Consider the following 19,929-nt stretch of genomic DNA (forward strand, 5'->3'; position numbering starts at 1 on the left):
TGAGTTGTATCAGATTAGGGCAAGAACAAAAACGAGGGCCACCTATTGGGCCCATGGGGTTGGGAAACTGTATACCTGTACTAGTGTATCACTCAATGATGTATGTGTGGGTTTATCATGGGATTACCTGACAAGGGAACCGTTGTAATGCAGTGTGCCATGTGACTCAGTTGGTTGAGCATGGCACTTGCAACGCCAGGGTTGTGTTCGATTCTCACCTGAGTCCAGTCTGAAAATGAATTAACCAACTACTGTAAGTCGCTCTATATAAGAGTGTTTGCGTAATGACTAAAATGCTAAATATAGTGCAGCTTGAACCAGCCACCCTGTGGTTATGGCGCTCCAGGCCTCTTGATTGTCAGTAATATGCATTCCTAGAGGGCTGCTATCATATGCTGTTCTGGTGTAAGATACATTTTTATAAATTACACATGATTTGTGAAATGTGGTCAATGTATGATGATGTTGGAGAGAATATCATGGAGGAATGCCATTTTCATAATAAGCACAAGATGGCACTATACACTCATTTGGTAAAAACATTTGTAAGTAAAAACATGACCTATTTCCTCTGTGGTTGAAATATAAGTAACAAGGCTGTTTTTGTATATTCCTAGCCTTCCTTCTTTTAGGGTTCATTCTATGGACATGGTGTAGTTATGATTAGTTGTAAGTGCTGCTTCAGAGTCTGGTCAGAGTTATCTAAAGGTGTTATTTGATAGCATTTGACACAATGAACCCAAACCTATGACTATCGTAGTTACATTAATCTCTAATACCTGCATCCATAATTACACATTTACCTAGTGAGGACTAAGTCTCAGTTGCCCCACTGTAGCACGCTGCAGAAATTAACTACCAATTGCAATCACAATGGATGTCCAAAGCCTCAGGTAGTATTGGCGCTGAGGGTTCTGCAGCACCCCGTAAAAAAAATCTGAATAAATAAAACATTTGAAAACAATGATTTTCTCAAAAGTGGTGCACTGGGCCTTTACTAGTCCTGTATTAGCAGATCGATATAGCCACCTGTAGTGCGGGAATTGTTTTTCAGCAGTTTGGTCTGTCTGCCCTTATTTGTTAAATGTGCAAACAAGCTTTGGTGTTGGTCTGAGAGTGTTAGGCTTGCAGAACCCCATGTGTATCTTTTGCAGTGTTAGAACCCATGGGATATTGGAATTCACTGACACCTAATGGGATTGCTATCTTTTTATATCCATAAATAGTTCACATCCTCAAGAGAATCTGCACACGTTTATGGCAAAAAGAATATCCTATAATTTCCTGTATGTCAATATTCTTCATTGCAGAGAAAGGCATAACTAAGATGTTGGTCACACCTCTGTTTCCAGGTAAAGATGTTGGTCACACCTCTGTTTCCAGGTAAAGATGTTGGTCACACCTCTGTTTCCAGGTAAAGATGTTGGTCACACCTCTGTTTCCAGGTAAAGATGTTGGTCACACCTCTGTTTCCAGGTAAAGATGTTGGTCACACCTCTGTTTCCAGGTAAAGATGTTGGTCACACCTCTGTTTCCAGGTAAAGATGTTGGTCACACCTCTGTTTCCAGGTAAAGATGTTGGTCACACCTCTGTTTCCAGGTAAAGATGTTGGTCTCACCTCTGTTTCCAGGTAAAGATGTTGGTCTCACCTCTGTTTCCAGGTAAAGATGTTGGTCACACCTCTGTTTCCAGGTAAAGATGTTGGTCACCTGTTTCCAGGTAAAGATGTTGGTCACCTGTTTCCAGGTAAAGATGTTGGTCACCTGTTTCCAGGTAAAGATGTTGGTCACCTGTTTCCAGGTAAAGATGTTGGTCACCGGTTTCCAGGTAAAGATGTTGGTCACACCTCAGTTTCCAGGTAAAGATGTTGGTCACCTGTTTCCAGGTAAAGATGTTGGTCACCTGTTTCCAGGTAAAGATGTTGGTCACACCTCTGTTTCCAGGTAAAGATGTTGGTCACCTGTTTCCAGGTAAAGATGTTGGTCACACCTCTGTTTCCAGGTAAAGATGTTGGTCACCTGTTTCCAGGTAAAGATGTTGGTCACACCTCTGTTTCCAGGTAAAGATGTTGGTCACCTGTTTCCAGGTAAAGATGTTGGACACACCTCTGTTTCAAGGTAAAGATGTTGGTCACCTGTTTCCAGATAAAGATGTTGGTCACACCTCTGTTTCCAGGTAAAGATGTTGGTCACCTGTTTCCAGGTAAAGATGTTGGTCACCTGTTTCCAGGTAAAGATGTTGGTCACACCTCTGTTTCCAGGTAAAGATGTTGGTCACCTGTTTCCAGGTAAAGATGTTGGTCACCTGTTTCCAGGTAAAGATGTTGGTCACCTCTGTTTCCAGGTAAAGATGTTGGTCACGCCCGTTTCCAGGTAAATATGTTGGTCACCTGTTTCCAGGTAAAGATGTTGGTCACCTGTTTCCAGGTAAAGATGTTGGTCACCTGTTTCCAGGTAAAGATGTTGGTCACCTCTGTTTCCAGGTAAAGATGTTGGTCACGCCAGGTAAAGATGTTTCTGTTTCCAGGTAAATATGTTGGTCACCTGTTTCCAGGTAAAGATGTTGGTCACCTGTTTCCAGGTAAAGATGTTGGTCACCTGTTTCCAGGTAAAGATGTTGGTCACACCTCTGTTTCCAGGTAAAGATGTTGGTCACCTGTTTCCAGGTAAAGATGTTGGTCACCTGTTTCCAGGTAAAGATGTTGGTCACCTGTTTCCAGGTAAAGATGTTGGTCACCTCTGTTTCCAGGTAAAGATGTTGGTCACGCCCGTTTCCAGGTAAAGATGTTGGTCACCTGTTTCCAGGTAAAGATGTTGGTCACCTGTTTCCAGGTAAAGATGTTGGTCACGCCCATTGCCAGGTAAATATGTTGTTCACCTGTTTCCAGGTAAAGATGTTGGTCACGCCCATTTCCAGGTAAATATGTTGTTGCCCAACTGTTTCCAGGTAAAGATGATGGTCACGCCCGTCTCCAGGTAAAGATGTTGTTCACCTGTTTCCAGGTAAAGATGTTGGTCACCTGTTTCCAGGTAAATATGTTGGTCACCTGTTTCCAGGTAAAGATGTTGGTCACCTGTTTCCAGGTAAAGATGTTGGTCACCTGTTTCCAGGTAAAGATGTTGGTCACCTGTTTCCAGGTAAAGATGTTGGTCACACCTCTGTTTCCAGGTAAAGATGTTGGTCACACCTCTGTTTCCAGGTAAAGATGTTGGTCACCTGTTTCCAGGTAAAGATGTTGGTCACGCCCATTGCCAGGTAAATATGTTGTTCACCTGTTTCCAGGTAAAGATGTTGGTCACGCCCATTTCCAGGTAAAGATGTTGTTCAACTGTTTCCAGGTAAAGATGATGGTCACGCCCGTTTCCAGGTAAAGATGTTGTTCACCTGTTTCCAGGTAAAGATGTTGGTCACCTGTTTCCAGGTAAAGATGTTGGTCACCTGTTTCCAGGTAAAGATGGTGGTCACCTGTTTCCAGGTAAAGATGTTGGTCACGCCCATTGCCAGGTAAATATGTTGTTCACCTGTTTCCAGGTAAAGATGTTGGTCACGCCCATTTCCAGGTAAAGATGTTGTTCACCTGTTTCCAGGTAAAGATGTTGGTCACGCCCATTTCCAGGTAAAGATGTTGTTCACCTGTTTCCAGGTAAAGATGTTGGTCACGCCCGTTTCCAGGTAAAGATGTTGTTCACCTGTTTCCAGGTAAAGATGTTGGTCACCTGTTTCCAGGTAAAGATGTTGGTCACACCTCTGTTTCCAGGTAAAGATGTTGGTCACACCTCTGTTTCCAGGTAAAGATGTTGGTCACCTGTTTCCAGGTAAAGATGTTGGTCACGCCCATTGCCAGGTAAATATGTTGTTCACCTGTTTCCAGGTAAAGATGTTGGTCACGCCCATTTCCAGGTAAAGATGTTGTTCAACTGTTTCCAGGTAAAGATGATGGTCACGCCCGTTTCCAGGTAAAGATGTTGTTCAACTGTTTCCAGGTAAAGATGATGGTCACGCCCGTTTCCAGGTAAAGATGTTGTTCACCTGTTTCCAGGTAAAGATGTTGGTCACCTGTTTCCAGGTAAAGATGTTGGTCACACCTCTGTTTCCAGGTAAAGATGTTGGTCACCTGTTTCCAGGTAAAGATGTTGGTCACCTGTTTCCAGGTAAAGATGTTGGTCACCTCTGTTTCCAGGTAAAGATGTTGGTCACGCCCGTTTCCAGGTAAATATGTTGGTCACCTGTTTCCAGGTAAAGATGTTGGTCACCTGTTTCCAGGTAAAGATGTTGGTCACCTGTTTCCAGGTAAAGATGTTGGTCACACCTCTGTTTCCAGGTAAAGATGTTGGTCACACCTCTGTTTCCAGGTAAAGATGTTGGTCACCTGTTTCCAGGTAAAGATGTTGGTCACCTGTTTCCAGGTAAAGATGTTGGTCACCTCTGTTTCCAGGTAAAGATGTTGGTCACGCCCGTTTCCAGGTAAAGATGTTGGTCACCTGTTTCCAGGTAAAGATGTTGGTCACCTGTTTCCAGGTAAAGATGTTGGTCACGCCCATTGCCAGGTAAATATGTTGTTCACCTGTTTCCAGGTAAAGATGTTGGTCACGCCCATTTCCAGGTAAATATGTTGTTGCCCAACTGTTTCCAGGTAAAGATGATGGTCACGCCCGTCTCCAGGTAAAGATGTTGGTCACCTCTGTTTCCAGGTAAAGATGTTGGTCACGCCCGTTTCCAGGTAAAGATGTTGGTCACCTGTTTCCAGGTAAAGATGTTGGTCACCTGTTTCCAGGTAAAGATGTTGGTCACCTGTTTCCAGGTAAAGATGTTGGTCACGCCCATTGCCAGGTAAATATGTTGTTCACCTGTTTCCAGGTAAAGATGTTGGTCACGCCCATTTCCAGGTAAATATGTTGTTGCCCAACTGTTTCCAGGTAAAGATGATGGTCACGCCCGTCTCCAGGTAAAGATGTTGTTCACCTGTTTCCAGGTAAAGATGTTGGTCACCTGTTTCCAGGTAAATATGTTGGTCACCTGTTTCCAGGTAAAGATGTTGGTCACCTGTTTCCAGGTAAAGATGTTGGTCACCTGTTTCCAGGTAAAGATGTTGGTCACCTGTTTCCAGGTAAAGATGTTGGTCACACCTCTGTTTCCAGGTAAAGATGTTGGTCACACCTCTGTTTCCAGGTAAAGATGTTGGTCACCTGTTTCCAGGTAAAGATGTTGGTCACGCCCATTGCCAGGTAAATATGTTGTTCACCTGTTTCCAGGTAAAGATGTTGGTCACGCCCATTTCCAGGTAAAGATGTTGTTCAACTGTTTCCAGGTAAAGATGATGGTCACGCCCGTTTCCAGGTAAAGATGTTGTTCAACTGTTTCCAGGTAAAGATGATGGTCACGCCCGTTTCCAGGTAAAGATGTTGTTCACCTGTTTCCAGGTAAAGATGTTGGTCACCTGTTTCCAGGTAAAGATGTTGGTCACACCTCTGTTTCCAGGTAAAGATGTTGGTCACCTGTTTCCAGGTAAAGATGTTGGTCACCTGTTTCCAGGTAAAGATGTTGGTCACCTGTTTCCAGGTAAAGATGTTGGTCACCTGTTTCCAGGTAAAGATGTTGGTCACCTGTTTCCAGGTAAAGATGTTGGTCACCTGTTTCCAGGTAAAGATGTTGGTCACACCTCTGTTTCCAGGTAAAGATGTTGGTCACACCTCTGTTTCCAGGTAAAGATGTTGGTCACCTGTTTCCAGGTAAAGATGTTGGTCACGCCCATTGCCAGGTAAATATGTTGTTCACCTGTTTCCAGGTAAAGATGTTGGTCACGCCCATTTCCAGGTAAAGATGTTGTTCAACTGTTTCCAGGTAAAGATGATGGTCACGCCCGTTTCCAGGTAAAGATGTTGTTCAACTGTTTCCAGGTAAAGATGATGGTCACGCCCGTTTCCAGGTAAAGATGTTGTTCACCTGTTTCCAGGTAAAGATGTTGGTCACCTGTTTCCAGGTAAAGATGTTGGTCACACCTCTGTTTCCAGGTAAAGATGTTGGTCACCTGTTTCCAGGTAAAGATGTTGGTCACCTGTTTCCAGGTAAAGATGTTGGTCACCTCTGTTTCCAGGTAAAGATGTTGGTCACGCCCGTTTCCAGGTAAATATGTTGGTCACCTGTTTCCAGGTAAAGATGTTGGTCACCTGTTTCCAGGTAAAGATGTTGGTCACCTGTTTCCAGGTAAAGATGTTGGTCACACCTCTGTTTCCAGGTAAAGATGTTGGTCACACCTCTGTTTCCAGGTAAAGATGTTGGTCACCTGTTTCCAGGTAAAGATGTTGGTCACCTGTTTCCAGGTAAAGATGTTGGTCACCTCTGTTTCCAGGTAAAGATGTTGGTCACGCCCGTTTCCAGGTAAAGATGTTGGTCACCTGTTTCCAGGTAAAGATGTTGGTCACCTGTTTCCAGGTAAAGATGTTGGTCACGCCCATTGCCAGGTAAATATGTTGTTCACCTGTTTCCAGGTAAAGATGTTGGTCACGCCCATTTCCAGGTAAATATGTTGTTGCCCAACTGTTTCCAGGTAAAGATGATGGTCACGCCCGTCTCCAGGTAAAGATGTTGGTCACGCCCGTCTCCAGGTAAAGATGTTGGTCACCTCTGTTTCCAGGTAAAGATGTTGGTCACGCCCGTTTCCAGGTAAAGATGTTGGTCACCTGTTTCCAGGTAAAGATGTTGGTCACCTGTTTCCAGGTAAAGATGTTGGTCACGCCCATTGCCAGGTAAATATGTTGTTCACCTGTTTCCAGGTAAAGATGTTGGTCACGCCCATTTCCAGGTAAATATGTTGTTGCCCAACTGTTTCCAGGTAAAGATGATGGTCACGCCCGTCTCCAGGTAAAGATGTTGTTCACCTGTTTCCAGGTAAAGATGTTGGTCACCTGTTTCCAGGTAAATATGTTGGTCACCTGTTTCCAGGTAAAGATGTTGGTCACCTGTTTCCAGGTAAAGATGTTGGTCACCTGTTTCCAGGTAAAGATGTTGGTCACCTGTTTCCAGGTAAAGATGTTGGTCACACCTCTGTTTCCAGGTAAAGATGTTGGTCACACCTCTGTTTCCAGGTAAAGATGTTGGTCACCTGTTTCCAGGTAAAGATGTTGGTCACGCCCATTGCCAGGTAAATATGTTGTTCACCTGTTTCCAGGTAAAGATGTTGGTCACGCCCATTTCCAGGTAAAGATGTTGTTCAACTGTTTCCAGGTAAAGATGATGGTCACGCCCGTTTCCAGGTAAAGATGTTGTTCAACTGTTTCCAGGTAAAGATGATGGTCACGCCCGTTTCCAGGTAAAGATGTTGTTCACCTGTTTCCAGGTAAAGATGTTGGTCACCTGTTTCCAGGTAAAGATGTTGGTCACCTGTTTCCAGGTAAAGATGGTGGTCACCTGTTTCCAGGTAAAGATGTTGGTCACGCCCATTGCCAGGTAAATATGTTGTTCACCTGTTTCCAGGTAAAGATGTTGGTCACGCCCATTTCCAGGTAAAGATGTTGTTCACCTGTTTCCAGGTAAAGATGTTGGTCACGCCCATTTCCAGGTAAAGATGTTGTTCACCTGTTTCCAGGTAAAGATGTTGGTCACGCCCGTTTCCAGGTAAAGATGTTGTTCACCTGTTTCCAGGTAAAGATGTTGGTCACGCCCGTTTCCAGGTAAAGATGTTGTTCACCTGTTTCCTGGTAAAGATTTTGGTCACGCCCGTTTCCAGCTAAAGATGTTGTTCACCTGTTTCCAGGTAAAGATGTTGGTCACGCCCGTTTCCAGGTAAAGATGTTGTTCACCTGTTTCCAGGTAAAGATTTTGGTCACACCTGTGTTTCTTTTACTAGTAGGCATCGGATGAATGTCATAAATATGAATCTGATGGAGCACAACAGTTATTTATGCAGTTATGTTCCTTACCTTTCAGGGAAAAACATTGATTAACTGTACATCATTTAAAAGGCATACCGTACTAGTGTCTGCAATGTGCACAAATTAAAGTCAAGCTGAATCATTTCATTGCAGTATTAAAACATTTATTCCAACATGCATCATCATAGGCATTTTTTATTAGATTTTTTTATTTAACCTTTATTTAACTAGGCAAGTCATAGGCATACATTGAACATAATACCTTTATGCCTTGTATCTGTCCTAAGGAAACAGCTTTCTTTACAAATAGGAACTATCCATACAGAGTGTGACATTTACAATGAGAGATTGTCCTTTATCCAAATGCAAAATAAAACACCTGAGTTTCATGTAGAGGAGGACATTGTAGTCTTTGCATGTATAAACAACTAAGTGGTTCTTCCTAATGCCTTATTTGGAATCACTAATGGTATTGTGGCATTTTTATAACCTAATTGAAACGTATTGATAAATAATAGGTGATAGCACCATACATAAAGCATGACATAAACAATGAAACTTGCCACAATCAAGATGGTTTCTACTTGTACTCTATTCTTATGCCATACTTGACACTATATGTAGACAGCAGAATTGTTTTAATGTATAGAACATTTCCTTGTTGTTTGTTTTAATGCACTGATTGCATGAGCTATTAAAGGCTTAAAGCAAAATGTAATTGAAGCTGCTTCTCCACACATTATGAACCACGTTTATTTTTTTTGTTATCGGTTGTTGTGCTTTAATATAAGTTGCGTCTGTAAGACCTTCTGCCAATCCTAGAAGTAGTCGCCATGATAATGTATCAATGTCATGGATTCTGTTAACCACCACATGGGTACAGTGAACTATTCTGTCGGGTAAAGTATTGTGAATATTCACCCAGATATTCAGTGTGCCTCATGTCTAAAGTGTATGTGCCAAAATTACATGTACAGTACTTTGTTCCTTCTGGTCATGGGAGAGAACCCTTTTTCTGATAAATAGATGTCCTGTCATCAACAATGCACATTGCTTCCTTGCCAATTATGTTGAGATTAAATTTAGATGCCACTATTCAAAACAATACTTTTGTCATCTGTGAACCATATATGCAAAAACACAATGTTCCACCACAAATAATTTATGACAACTTTAACTGAAAATGAAGCTGTGCTGTGCTCTATATCAGTGCTGATAGGAACCCACCGGATATTAGGAATGGCTGCTTTTCCTTCATTAGCTTTCTGTGATGCCGATTTTCTGGGACTCGGAGTCTTTGTGCTTAAAGACATGAAGATCATATGCATGCTCTCATCTGCATCACACATACAGTACATTGAATTCCGACATAAGTCAGACATGTTTTTGCCATGACTTTTATACACACCCTATTTACATCATTATCTGAATCAAGTCTATAATGTGTATACTTTATCATATAAAAATGTCAGATTTTATTCTGTGCACATGCAAAAATGCCCAAGGAACCATGAGAGGTGTACAAATAAAAAAAGTAATTTTAGGATTTCCCTTTAAAAAATAACACTGTAGTTATGGACTGGATGAGGGAGAGAATGAAAATCCATTCTGTACTTTAAATTGTACAGTATGAATACAAATTGGTTACTCTGTAGATACGACCTTATAATAGATCATCCTGTGAACAACATTTGGGCCTTTTGTGAGAAAACATCAGTAAATCTTTGGATAAGGTGGTAAAAAGTGCAAACGTGAAGAAGAAGAGCTTCTAAATGAAAGTAAATCAGGGAAAATAAGGATATGAAGATGAATAAAAATCAACACGGTTTATTGAATGAGTTGATAAATAACTATATTGATCCAGGTACAGTCTACACTACAGTTTTGTACATTACTTCCACATACATACAGTAAGGAGACAAAATAACAGGGGCAAAATATTGTTGGGGCATCTCAAACAACATATAACCTAAGTTAAGTTTGAAATTAAGCAAACAAAGCCAAATAGTATCACTGCATGTTGTTCACTACAAAATAGTTCACTGTCATTTAGATCAGTTTCTAACTGGGGCATCTGTGTAATTTAGTGCAGTGTCTGAGCATCTCTGCAGAGCTCCACTGTGTATTTTTATGGACACAAATATTCACACAAAAACAACTCATGTTGATATGTTGATGAACAAAGCATACAACTGATCCAATGAAGACAACATGTCCTCTGGAGCAAGTTTGAATGTCAAGGTAATAGAACCGTGAGCAAAGAGATTAAAACAGCACAATATTTAGAAAAGTACATTATCAGTCCCACATTGTGGTGGCCTTGGTCCACACCTCTTGCTGTTTGCTGTGTCTCAGTATCCAGATGTGTTTCAATGTGATGATCGTTGTGATGCTGTATATCTAACTGGTTGATAACGGATGGGTCCAGTTTGACTCCACCCCCCCCCCCCATTTTTAATGTGGGCTTTTGGAAGTCTTTAACATTTTGACACCCGTTTAAGTTCATTCTAGTTCTTGTTGAAGGGGTGTAACACTTCCTTGTTGCAGTTTCATTCCATTGACATCCAGTGGACCAGTGAAGTACCTAGTTACTGTTAAAGACAGGCCTCCTCTCCCTACTGCAGGGCCTTCAATAACATCTCCTGCTCCTTCGTGAAATGTAGGTCCTCTGGATAAATTATTGGCCACACTTCAGTTACCTGTTGTGATAAAAGGATAACGAGTAGGTCAGAATGATGCATAATCAAAATCTCATCATACATGTCACATGCATGATTAACAAAATGTGTAGAATGTACATTATAAACATACAGTATTTCAAAGTAACAAGTCAAATAGTTCACTAGAGAAACAATGAAATAGCTCTGCTATTTCCACAGTCGTGATGACCATGTTATTCTTAGTTAGTCCAACCACATGACACTTTTCACAATGAGTCTGGACAACAGAGTTAACGCAGCAGTGAATATGCTGTGTGACTGAATGGGGCTAAAACATGGTGTGTTCCTATAGTCCTCTCAGATGGGCTTGGGAGATAATATTCTGTGTTTGGTCTCTGGTCTCAGTCAAAGTAGATTTTCTTAAGTCTGTAGAGAGGGATGCAAATGAACTAAGCCTGTGAAGAGGAAGGAAGAAACTAAATGAATTGCTGTTTCTAATTAGTGGAAAATAGATTACAAGACCTGTCAGACCTTAATGTTCAAGAGTCACTGGTACTCTACAGCTATCCTGTTTTGTTGGAACAGATATTTAATTAAGCTGGCCCATTATGTGCATGAAGGCCAATCCATTTTGGAATTTCCTGCCTTGACTAAATTCGATATGTGCGCCAACTTGTTTCATGGAAACGGCCCATTGTCTCATGGGCATAGCAATGTGTTTGACTGATGAATATGATCTGTTGTTGAAATAGTGAAATAATTATTGTAGTTCCAATGAACATGGCCAAGAACAGTTCAGCAAAAAAGGCAATAGCTTTGATATTCACTCAATACTTGAAAAGACGAGTTAAAAATAGGCGATTCATATGCTATCCAGTACTTCAATATCCTGTTCCAAGATTAAAGTGATATGATTCATAATCTCAATAAAAGCTATACTGACTCATCATGCCAAAACTCCATGAAAGCAATTATAGTGTATGATAAGGATTATACTGGCTGAAAGATTCACCACCTAAATATGGACAGAAATGTCATTTCCTTTTTCTAAAATTTCATTCTTGATGGGACACTTGAAATGATTATTGACTATACTGTGTATGATAAACAAAAAGCAGAGAGCATTGGAGACTGTTCTCTTCAATATGTTTAAATCAGATTAAAATAACCATTGTTGGGGAAGTTACTCTGAAGATATAGTCAGCTAAACTCCAAGCTATTCCTCAATGGACATGCTACTTCACAACAAATACTGTAAGAAATACCTTCATCTTTCTATGTCATGCATCAAAGTAGTGATTTTATTTCACCTTATTTAACTAGGCAAGTCAGTTAAGAACAAATTCTTATTTACAATGACGGCCTACACCAGCCAAACCCGGTTGACACTGGGCCAATGGTGCGCCACCCTATGGGACTCCCAATCACAGCCGATTGTGATACAGCCTGGATTCAAACCAGGGTGTCTGTAGTGACGCCTCTAGCACTGAGATGCAGTGCCTTAGACCGCTGCGCCACTCAGGAGTGATGTGACTCTCAGAAGCACGTCAACCAAGAGCTAAAATACTCTGTTTTAAATACACATTGTTAATTTATAGAGAAATCATGACAATTGTCCCAACAGCCGTCTGGAATTTCAATAAAGTATTATATGTTTACTTAAGAAAGTTAATGAAATGAGATACCCCACTAAACGGGGATAAAATTAGTTATATACTGAAGTAGCTAGGTTTAGCTGCAGTAATGCCATGGAACTGTAAAATGTAGTAAACTAGTAGTGAGCCTTGTACTCCCAGTTTCTGTTCATCCAAGAAATCAAGTCTTTGAGTAGGTTATACCTTGAACAGACTGAAATGTATGCAGCTCTATACAAAGATGTGATGTCAACTGAAAACTGGAGGGGAAGCTGAAATAAATATGAAGCTTCACTGGAGGAGAAACAAAAGGCACTGGATTCACGGAAAGGGGCATTATTAATGCGTACTCTTTTTAAAACATCAACCTACTCTCTGTATATACTATAGCATAGCCTCAATAACATCAAACCTTTAGAGGAAAGATAGGAGGAAAGATATATTCTTATTAATTAAGAAATTCCAAAGTGAAGGGAGGGATAGATTATTTGCTGAATCAGTTCTTCTTAAATTTACCTCCAGGTATTTTTTCTTTCCTTTTCATAATTCGTCTCTAATAAAGTTTCTTGCATGTGCATCCAAATGTTCACTATGGGAATATCCATATCAATAATTATCATTTTGGAAATGTCATGCTAACTTAGCAATATTTTACTCCAAAAACCCAATAATAGGGTTGTAATGAGATGAACAGCCTGAAACTGCCTGAGTTTTCCTTTGGTAATGGAAGGGAGTGTGTTCGGTCGAGATAGAGGACCGGTGGAAATAAACCCATAAGGTTTTACAGAGATTTAGGAGGGAGAGTAAGGACAGAAAGGACAGAGAGAGAAGTGGAGTTGGATATTGCACAAATAAAGCTTCAGAGCAATGTGTGGATGAAAAGACTGGCCATGGGGCATTTATAACAGGCAACTTAAAATAATTCAAGTCACCTTATAAATGTTGATTCTATAGATACATTAGGATCAGCTCAAGAGGTCATCCTTTAGATTTGTTCTGCTATGAGGCAAAGGGATTTGGACATTTTATGGTACTACAGCGTGGTACTGGTAAGTCATGAATTCAATTAGCTCTGTTTGTTACTTTAGCTGTGATGGCCAATACATAAGAAATATATTGTACGTTGATGCTTAGCAAATGTACTGAGTTTAGTGTAGTTGCAGAAGTGAAGTCACAGTGCAGGAGACCAATGTGTGCCAATGAGACCTACTGTGTTCTGTCTGGCTCGACAGCCTCTTGAGAGCTACTGTGTTCTGTCTGGCTCGTCAGCCAATGAGAGACCTACTGTGTTCTGTCTGGCTCATCAGCCAATGAGAGACCTACTGTGTTCTGTCTGGCTCGATCTTGTTCTGCGTCTCTCCGTTCTGCTTGTCGTTGGACTTCTGGGATAGCCGAGTAGACATCGTGGCTGCCTGCACCACGGCCTTGAAGCTGCGCTTTCTTTTCTGTACGTTCTGCTCTGGGTGGAAGATGATGACATAGACCTTAGGTATGTAGAGCATCCCCAGAGACACAGAGGCACTCAGGCTCATGGAGACTGTCAACGTGGTGGTCTGGATGAACATCTAGATAGGAAGAGGAACACAGGGAAGGGTCAGAGACACAGATACAGAGACTCCATATTCATATGGTAACACATTCAACCTGGACACATAGCAGACTAAGGACAAACGAGACCATGGAATGTGATCCTAGCTGTTCTATTTCAGGGTAGGTTTTATGTATCTTCCCCAGTGGAATCATATATTTGTTTCTGAGTAATTCCTGATTCTCACACATATGAACAAAATAATACTTCTCCCCCGCCCCTTTCTTTTAATCAATAGTCTTTTGTGGGAGGCCACCTGGCCACTAGGTGGTAATACATGCTAATGCAATAATTCCATATTTCCATCACACAGATTTATTAAGAGGGTTAAAACATTGTTCCCCGGTCTCCCACACACTTCTCTTATCTTCCTGCTACCACAATAAAATTCCCCCAAAGCATGCGGTTGGTAAGAGCAGTCTTTGTCAGTGTGTCATGGTGTGTCGTCGTATGATAAAAAGGAACAAAGCGTTCCTGGCGTTTCATCCCGCTCCGTGTCTCTCTTCATGCCCATATCAAAGGCTGGCTATAGAGAAATACTGTCTGCTTTGGAACTTCCAAATGTTATCACGAGCCAGGCAGGTTGTTTCCCAATTTAATGCTCTCATTTAAACAATGGTTCATTTGCATAAATTCAGAGTAAAGAACAGGGTAAGAAAGTCAGCGTGAGCAAGTGAGCGTGGGAAATACTTCCTGCTAAATACTTTTTTTACAGAGCAATTCCTATCATATTAAATAATGCAAAACAGCCCATTTCAAAAAGTTACATCAGTATCACGTCACGGTAGAATCTCACCTTCTCTGTGGACTGTGCCGTGCCAAAAAAGATGGGCACAAAAGCTAGCCAGACAATGCATGTGGTGTACATGGTGAAGCCGATGGGCTTGGCCTCGTTAAAGGTCTCCGGTACCCCTCTGCTCTTGACTGCGTAGACAGTGCAGGTCACCATGAGGACAATGCTGTAGCTCAGGCAGCAGATTAGCGACAGGTCGGACATGTCACACTTGAGGACGCCCCGGGCCATCTCCGGGTTGGGAGGCCTCTGCTCCTCGTAGTCTATGATGGTATGGGGTGGTATCACAGCGAACCAGACAAACACCCCTAGCAGCTTCATAAACACATAGAGACACACACTATGAATCAGGGCTCTCAAATGAATATACATTTTTATATATGTTGATCTGTTCTGCATGTCTATCATTTTATGTATAATTTAATTGCAATTACACAAAACAATATACCTTTACATTCAAATCGCAACAACATATATTCTTCTTCTATAAAAGTTGTTTTGAGGTGTGAGTGGGAGAGAGAGAGAGAGAGAGAGAGAGAGAGAGAGAGAGAGAGAGAGAGAGAGAGAGAGAGAGAGAGAGAGAGAGAGAGAGAGAGAGAGAGAGAGAGAGAGAGAGAGAGAGAGAGAGAGAGAGAGAGCAGATGTGTCCTGTCAGACTGAGTGGTTAAGTGGCAACTCATTCATCTGGTATGTTACGCTGCTGAGAGAGAGAGACACCATGGCCTTGCTGCTGAGAGTGAAAGAGAGAGAGAAGCCAAGGCCTTGCTGCTGAGAGAAAGATAGAGAGAACGTCTGCATGTTTAATGTTTACTGTTCATTTTTATTGTTTATTTCACTTTTGTATATTATCTACTTCACTTGCTTTGGCAATGTTAACACCTGTTAACACCTGTTTCCCAATGTTAACACCTGGGCCTTCTGTAGCTCAGTTGGTAGAGCATGGCGCTTGTAATGCCAGGGTAGTGGGTTCGATCCCCGGGACCACCCATATGTAGAATGTATGCACACATGACTGTAAGTCACTTTGGATAAAAGCGTCTGCTAAATGGCATATATATATATGCCAATAAAGCTCCTTGAATTGAATTGAATTGAATTGAATTGAATTGAATAGAGAGAGAAGCCAAGGCCTTGCTGCTGAGAGAGATAGAGAGATAGGCCAAGGCTTTGCTGCTGAGAGAGAGAGAGGCCAAGGCCTTGCTGCTGAGAGAGAGAGAAGCCAAGGCCTTGCTGCTGAGAGAGAGAGAGATAGGCCAAGGCCTTGCTGCTGAGAGAGAGAGAAGCCAAGGCCTTGCTGCTGAGAGAGAAGCCAAGGCCTTGCTGCTGAGAGAGAGAGAGAAGCCAAGGCCTTGCTGCTGAGAGAGAGAGAAGCCAAGGCCTTGCTGCTGAGAGAGAAGCCAAGGCCTTGCTGCTGAGAGAGAGATAAGCCAAGGCCTTGCTGCTGAGAGAGAGAAGCCAAGGCCTTGCTGCTGAGAGAGAGAGTAGCCAAGGCCTTGCTGCTGAGAGAGAGAAGCCAAGGCCTTGCTGCTGAGAGAGAGAGTAGCCAAGGCCTTGCTGCTGAGAGAGTAGCCAAGGCCTTGCTGCTGAAAGAGAGAGAGAGAAGCTAAGGCCTTGCTGCTGAGAGAGAGAGAGAGAGAGAGAGAGAGAGAGAGAAGCTAATGACTTGCTTCTGAGAGAGAGAGAAGCCAAGGCCTTGCTGCTGAGAGAGAGAGAGAGAAGCCAAGGCCTTGCTATTGAGAGAGAGAAGCCAAGGCCTTGCTGCTGTCAATCCCAGGCAGGCAAGCGGACAACTTTCATAATCTGCCATAGACTATGTACTGTTTTCAATTAGATCAATTACATTTTACCTGCAGAACATCCATGCAGCAACCTGCTCTTCTTGGTATTACATTTATTTCGAGTCATTTTCTAAATACCGCTGGCCGACATCTATGATGAACAAGCTGAGTTGATAAGCACTCACATTGATGAGGTTTATCAGTTTGCATTCAAATCAATCACTATGTTGGCATAAAATCATTATCTTTTCACAGTATTGCCTTAAATTAAAAATACATGTATTTAATATACCTCACAGAGTTTATCTTGATTGACAAGATAATTACTGAACTTTTCAAGTTCTGGATATGACATTTTATATATTTTTCTTCTTTATAATGAATGTACTACTACAGTACACAAATAAATCAATATCTATCCTAAAGAGACCTTGATGTTGTAGCTTAAAAAGCATTGGAGGATATACATATGTAACATTACCATATACGAAACACACTACCACTACATACTAATCAACACCAGTACATGAAAGACCTTGATGTTGTAGCTTGATAAGCACATAGAGCCAGTGCTAGCTACAGTGAAAGCAAGTAGACGCCCAACACATTAAACCTGACGCAAATCAATACACCACGGGAACCAACTAGCGTTGCCTCGCTCTGAGCCTGCCCTGAAACTCACCTGTACAGACATGAGGATGAACGTGATGGCCAGCTGAGAGGTGGGGCTGATGAACTTAGGTGGCGACACAGACTTCTTGCCCTGCTCAAAGATGCGGTAGATGCGGTTGGTCTTGGTGAGCATGGCGGAGTAGGTGATGGCCATGCCCAGGCCTAGCAGCAGCCGGCGGAACGCACACACCACTGCACCTGGCTCTGCGATCATGAGGAAAGTGATGAGGTAGATGAGAAAGATGCCCGTGAGGAGGACGTAGCTGAGCTCCCGGCCAGAGGCGCGGACGATGGGCGTGTCGTTGAAGCGGATGAAGGTGATGACAACAAAGGAGGTGGCCAGGATACCCAGGATGGCCAGAAACACAGGGATGATGGCCCAGGGGGAGTGCCACTCCAGCTTGATGATGGGCGTGGACCGGCAGCTCGTCCGGTTAGGCGTAGGGCGCATGTTGAAGGGGCAGGTCTCACAGGTCATCTCATCCTGCTGGTATTGGTAGCCGTCACACAGCTCACAGTGCCAGCAGCAGGGCACACCCTTCACCATCTTCTTCCTCTCTCCAGGGTTACAGGGGAAACTGCACACTGAGTCGGGGATCTGACGGTCTCCACCTGACCACTGCATCTCCTCCATCTACAGTAGAAAGAGAAGAGAGAGAGAGAGAGAGAGAGAGAGAGAGAGAGAGAGAGAGAGAGAGAGAGAGAGAGAGAGAGAGAGAGGGGGGGAGGGATAGAGAGAGGGGGGTAGAAAGAGAGAAAGAGAGAGAGAGAGAGAGAGAGAGAGAGAGAGAGAGAGAGAGAGAGAGAGAGAGAGGGAGAGAGAGAGAGAGAGAGCGGGAGAGAGAGAGATATGTGTATATATATTTTTTTTTTTTCTTCTCACAAATCATCAACAATGTAGCAAGATGTTCAGACAGACAATGTAATTGTCCTTAAATATGAGTTACATTGAGTCGCAGATTGTTGGTCCATTGACCTATGACTCTGTATCCAGGAATGGTAGTGTTTGACATCTGGTACTGGAAGATGTCATATCGTCCTGGTGCATCTCCATTCTCATTGAATAGAACTCCTGTCCCTGCGCTGCCTGTATGAAAACACAAGAGAAGACTAGTGAGACAAACCAGCAAATTCAATCACATTGAGGGAAATAACTAAATTGATTCTATGAAACATAAATGCATAATGCACGTGAAAATCGGTGTCAATGGGAAGATACAGTGTTATCTGATCACTGATACATGTCAACATTGCCTCCAAACAAGTCCACCTGTCATAAATAATAAGTAGGGAAGACACTATCATCATCCTTTCAAGAAGATTGTATCGAGGGAATATACAGTAGTTCTTAGTGGATATACAGCAGAAGGTCGCTCTGGATAAGAGCGTCTGCTAAATGACTTAAATGTAAATGTAAATGTAAAAATGTGACTTGAGTGATTGTGAAGCATGTTAATTTGATTTTAACGCTTTAGTTAAACCAAGGTTTGCATGATTGGTCCTTTCAACGTATTGAGGATAGACCAGAACCAAAGTAGAAGACGGGCTTTATGCAATAGAACTCCTAAACCAAGGTAGAAGATGGGCTTTATGCAACAGAACTCCTAAACCAAGGTAGAAGACGGGCTTTATGCAACAGAAATCCTAAATACTCCTAACCACTTTGTGCATATTCCTCTGAGCTTTTTACAGTCCTGTACTTCAACCCAACCAGCTGTTACATATGTATTATTCATTCAGACACTTTCCTTCCCTCAAATACCACACAGAGACACATTTCCTTTCATTTTCTAAACAAGGACAAAATAAAAACAGATGGATTTTGATTTGCATAAAGGACAATCACTGATTTTGGTAAATCAAAGGACAGAAAATTAAAAAACGTGATTGGCAAATACAATTGTTGCATTTAGCCAAGGTCTTTTATCTTCAATGGATGAGCAGCTGTTTCATTTGCATTAGATAGCTGAACTGTATAGCACCCTCTGACCGTTAGTTATCTGAACTGTACAGCGCCATCTGACCGTTAGTTATCTGAACTGTACAGCGCCATCTGACCGTTAGTTATCTGAACTGTACAGCGCCATCTGACCGTTAGTTATCTGAACTGTACAGCGCCATCTGACCGTTAGTTATCTGAACTGTACAGCGCCATCTGACCGTTAGTTAGCTGAACTGTACAAAGCCATCTGACCGTTAGTTATCTGAACTGTATAGCACCCTCTGACCGTTAGTTATCTGAACTGTACAGCGCCATCTGACCGTTAGTTATCTGAACTGTACAAAGCCATCTGACCGTTAGTTATTTGAACTGTACAGCGCCATCTGACCGTTAGGTAGGTGAACTGTACAAAGCCATCTGACCGTTAGTTCGCTGAACTGTACAGTGCCATCTGACCGTTAGGTAGGTGAACTGTACAGCGCCATCTGTCCGTTAGTTCGCTTAACTGTACAGCGCCATCTGACCGTTAGTTATGCTGAACTGTACAGCGCCATCTGACCGTTAGTTATGCTGAACTGTACAGCGCACTCTGACCGTTAGGTAGGTGAACTGTACAGCGCCATCTGACCGTTAGTCATGCTGAACTGTACAGCGCCATCTGACCGTTAGTCATGCTGAACTGTACAGCGCCCTCTGACCTTTAGATAGCTGAACTGTACAGCGCCATCTGACCGTTAGATAGCTGAACTGTACAGCGCCCTCTGACCGTTAGTTAGCTGAACTGTATAGCGCCCTCTGACCGTTAGTTAGCTGAACTGTACAGCGCCCTCTGACCATTAGTTAGCTGAACTGTACAGCGACATCTCCTCCGCCTTAAAGATCAAGGAAGCCTCATTTGAAATGCCTGCATGGAAATAAGGACTTAGCAGGTTCTCTGCAGTAATGCATATTGCTTGTTCGGTAGGTCCCTTCAGGCATTCCCTTCACAGA

At 42.5% G+C, this 19,929-nt stretch overlaps 1 protein-coding gene across 1 annotated transcript in view; it reads right to left on the reverse strand.

Moving 5' to 3' along the window:
- Nucleotides 1–8,019: 8,019 nt before the first annotated feature.
- Nucleotides 8,020–19,929, reverse strand: part of grm6a (glutamate receptor, metabotropic 6a) — a 41,147-nt gene continuing 29,237 nt past the window's right edge. Inside the window, exons 8-12 of the mRNA XM_046364213.1 lie at nt 17,945–18,084; nt 17,008–17,631; nt 14,551–14,862; nt 13,490–13,731; nt 8,020–10,571 (exon numbers count right to left, since the gene is read on the reverse strand). Coding sequence (XP_046220169.1) covers nt 10,568–10,571; nt 13,490–13,731; nt 14,551–14,862; nt 17,008–17,631; nt 17,945–18,084 — 1,322 coding nt within the window. The 3' untranslated portion in view covers nt 8,020–10,567. The remainder of the gene's footprint in view (nt 10,572–13,489; nt 13,732–14,550; nt 14,863–17,007; nt 17,632–17,944; nt 18,085–19,929) is intronic.

This window comes from Oncorhynchus gorbuscha, linkage group LG10 (genome assembly GCF_021184085.1).
Source record: "Oncorhynchus gorbuscha isolate QuinsamMale2020 ecotype Even-year linkage group LG10, OgorEven_v1.0, whole genome shotgun sequence".
NCBI lineage: Eukaryota > Metazoa > Chordata > Actinopteri > Salmoniformes > Salmonidae > Oncorhynchus > Oncorhynchus gorbuscha.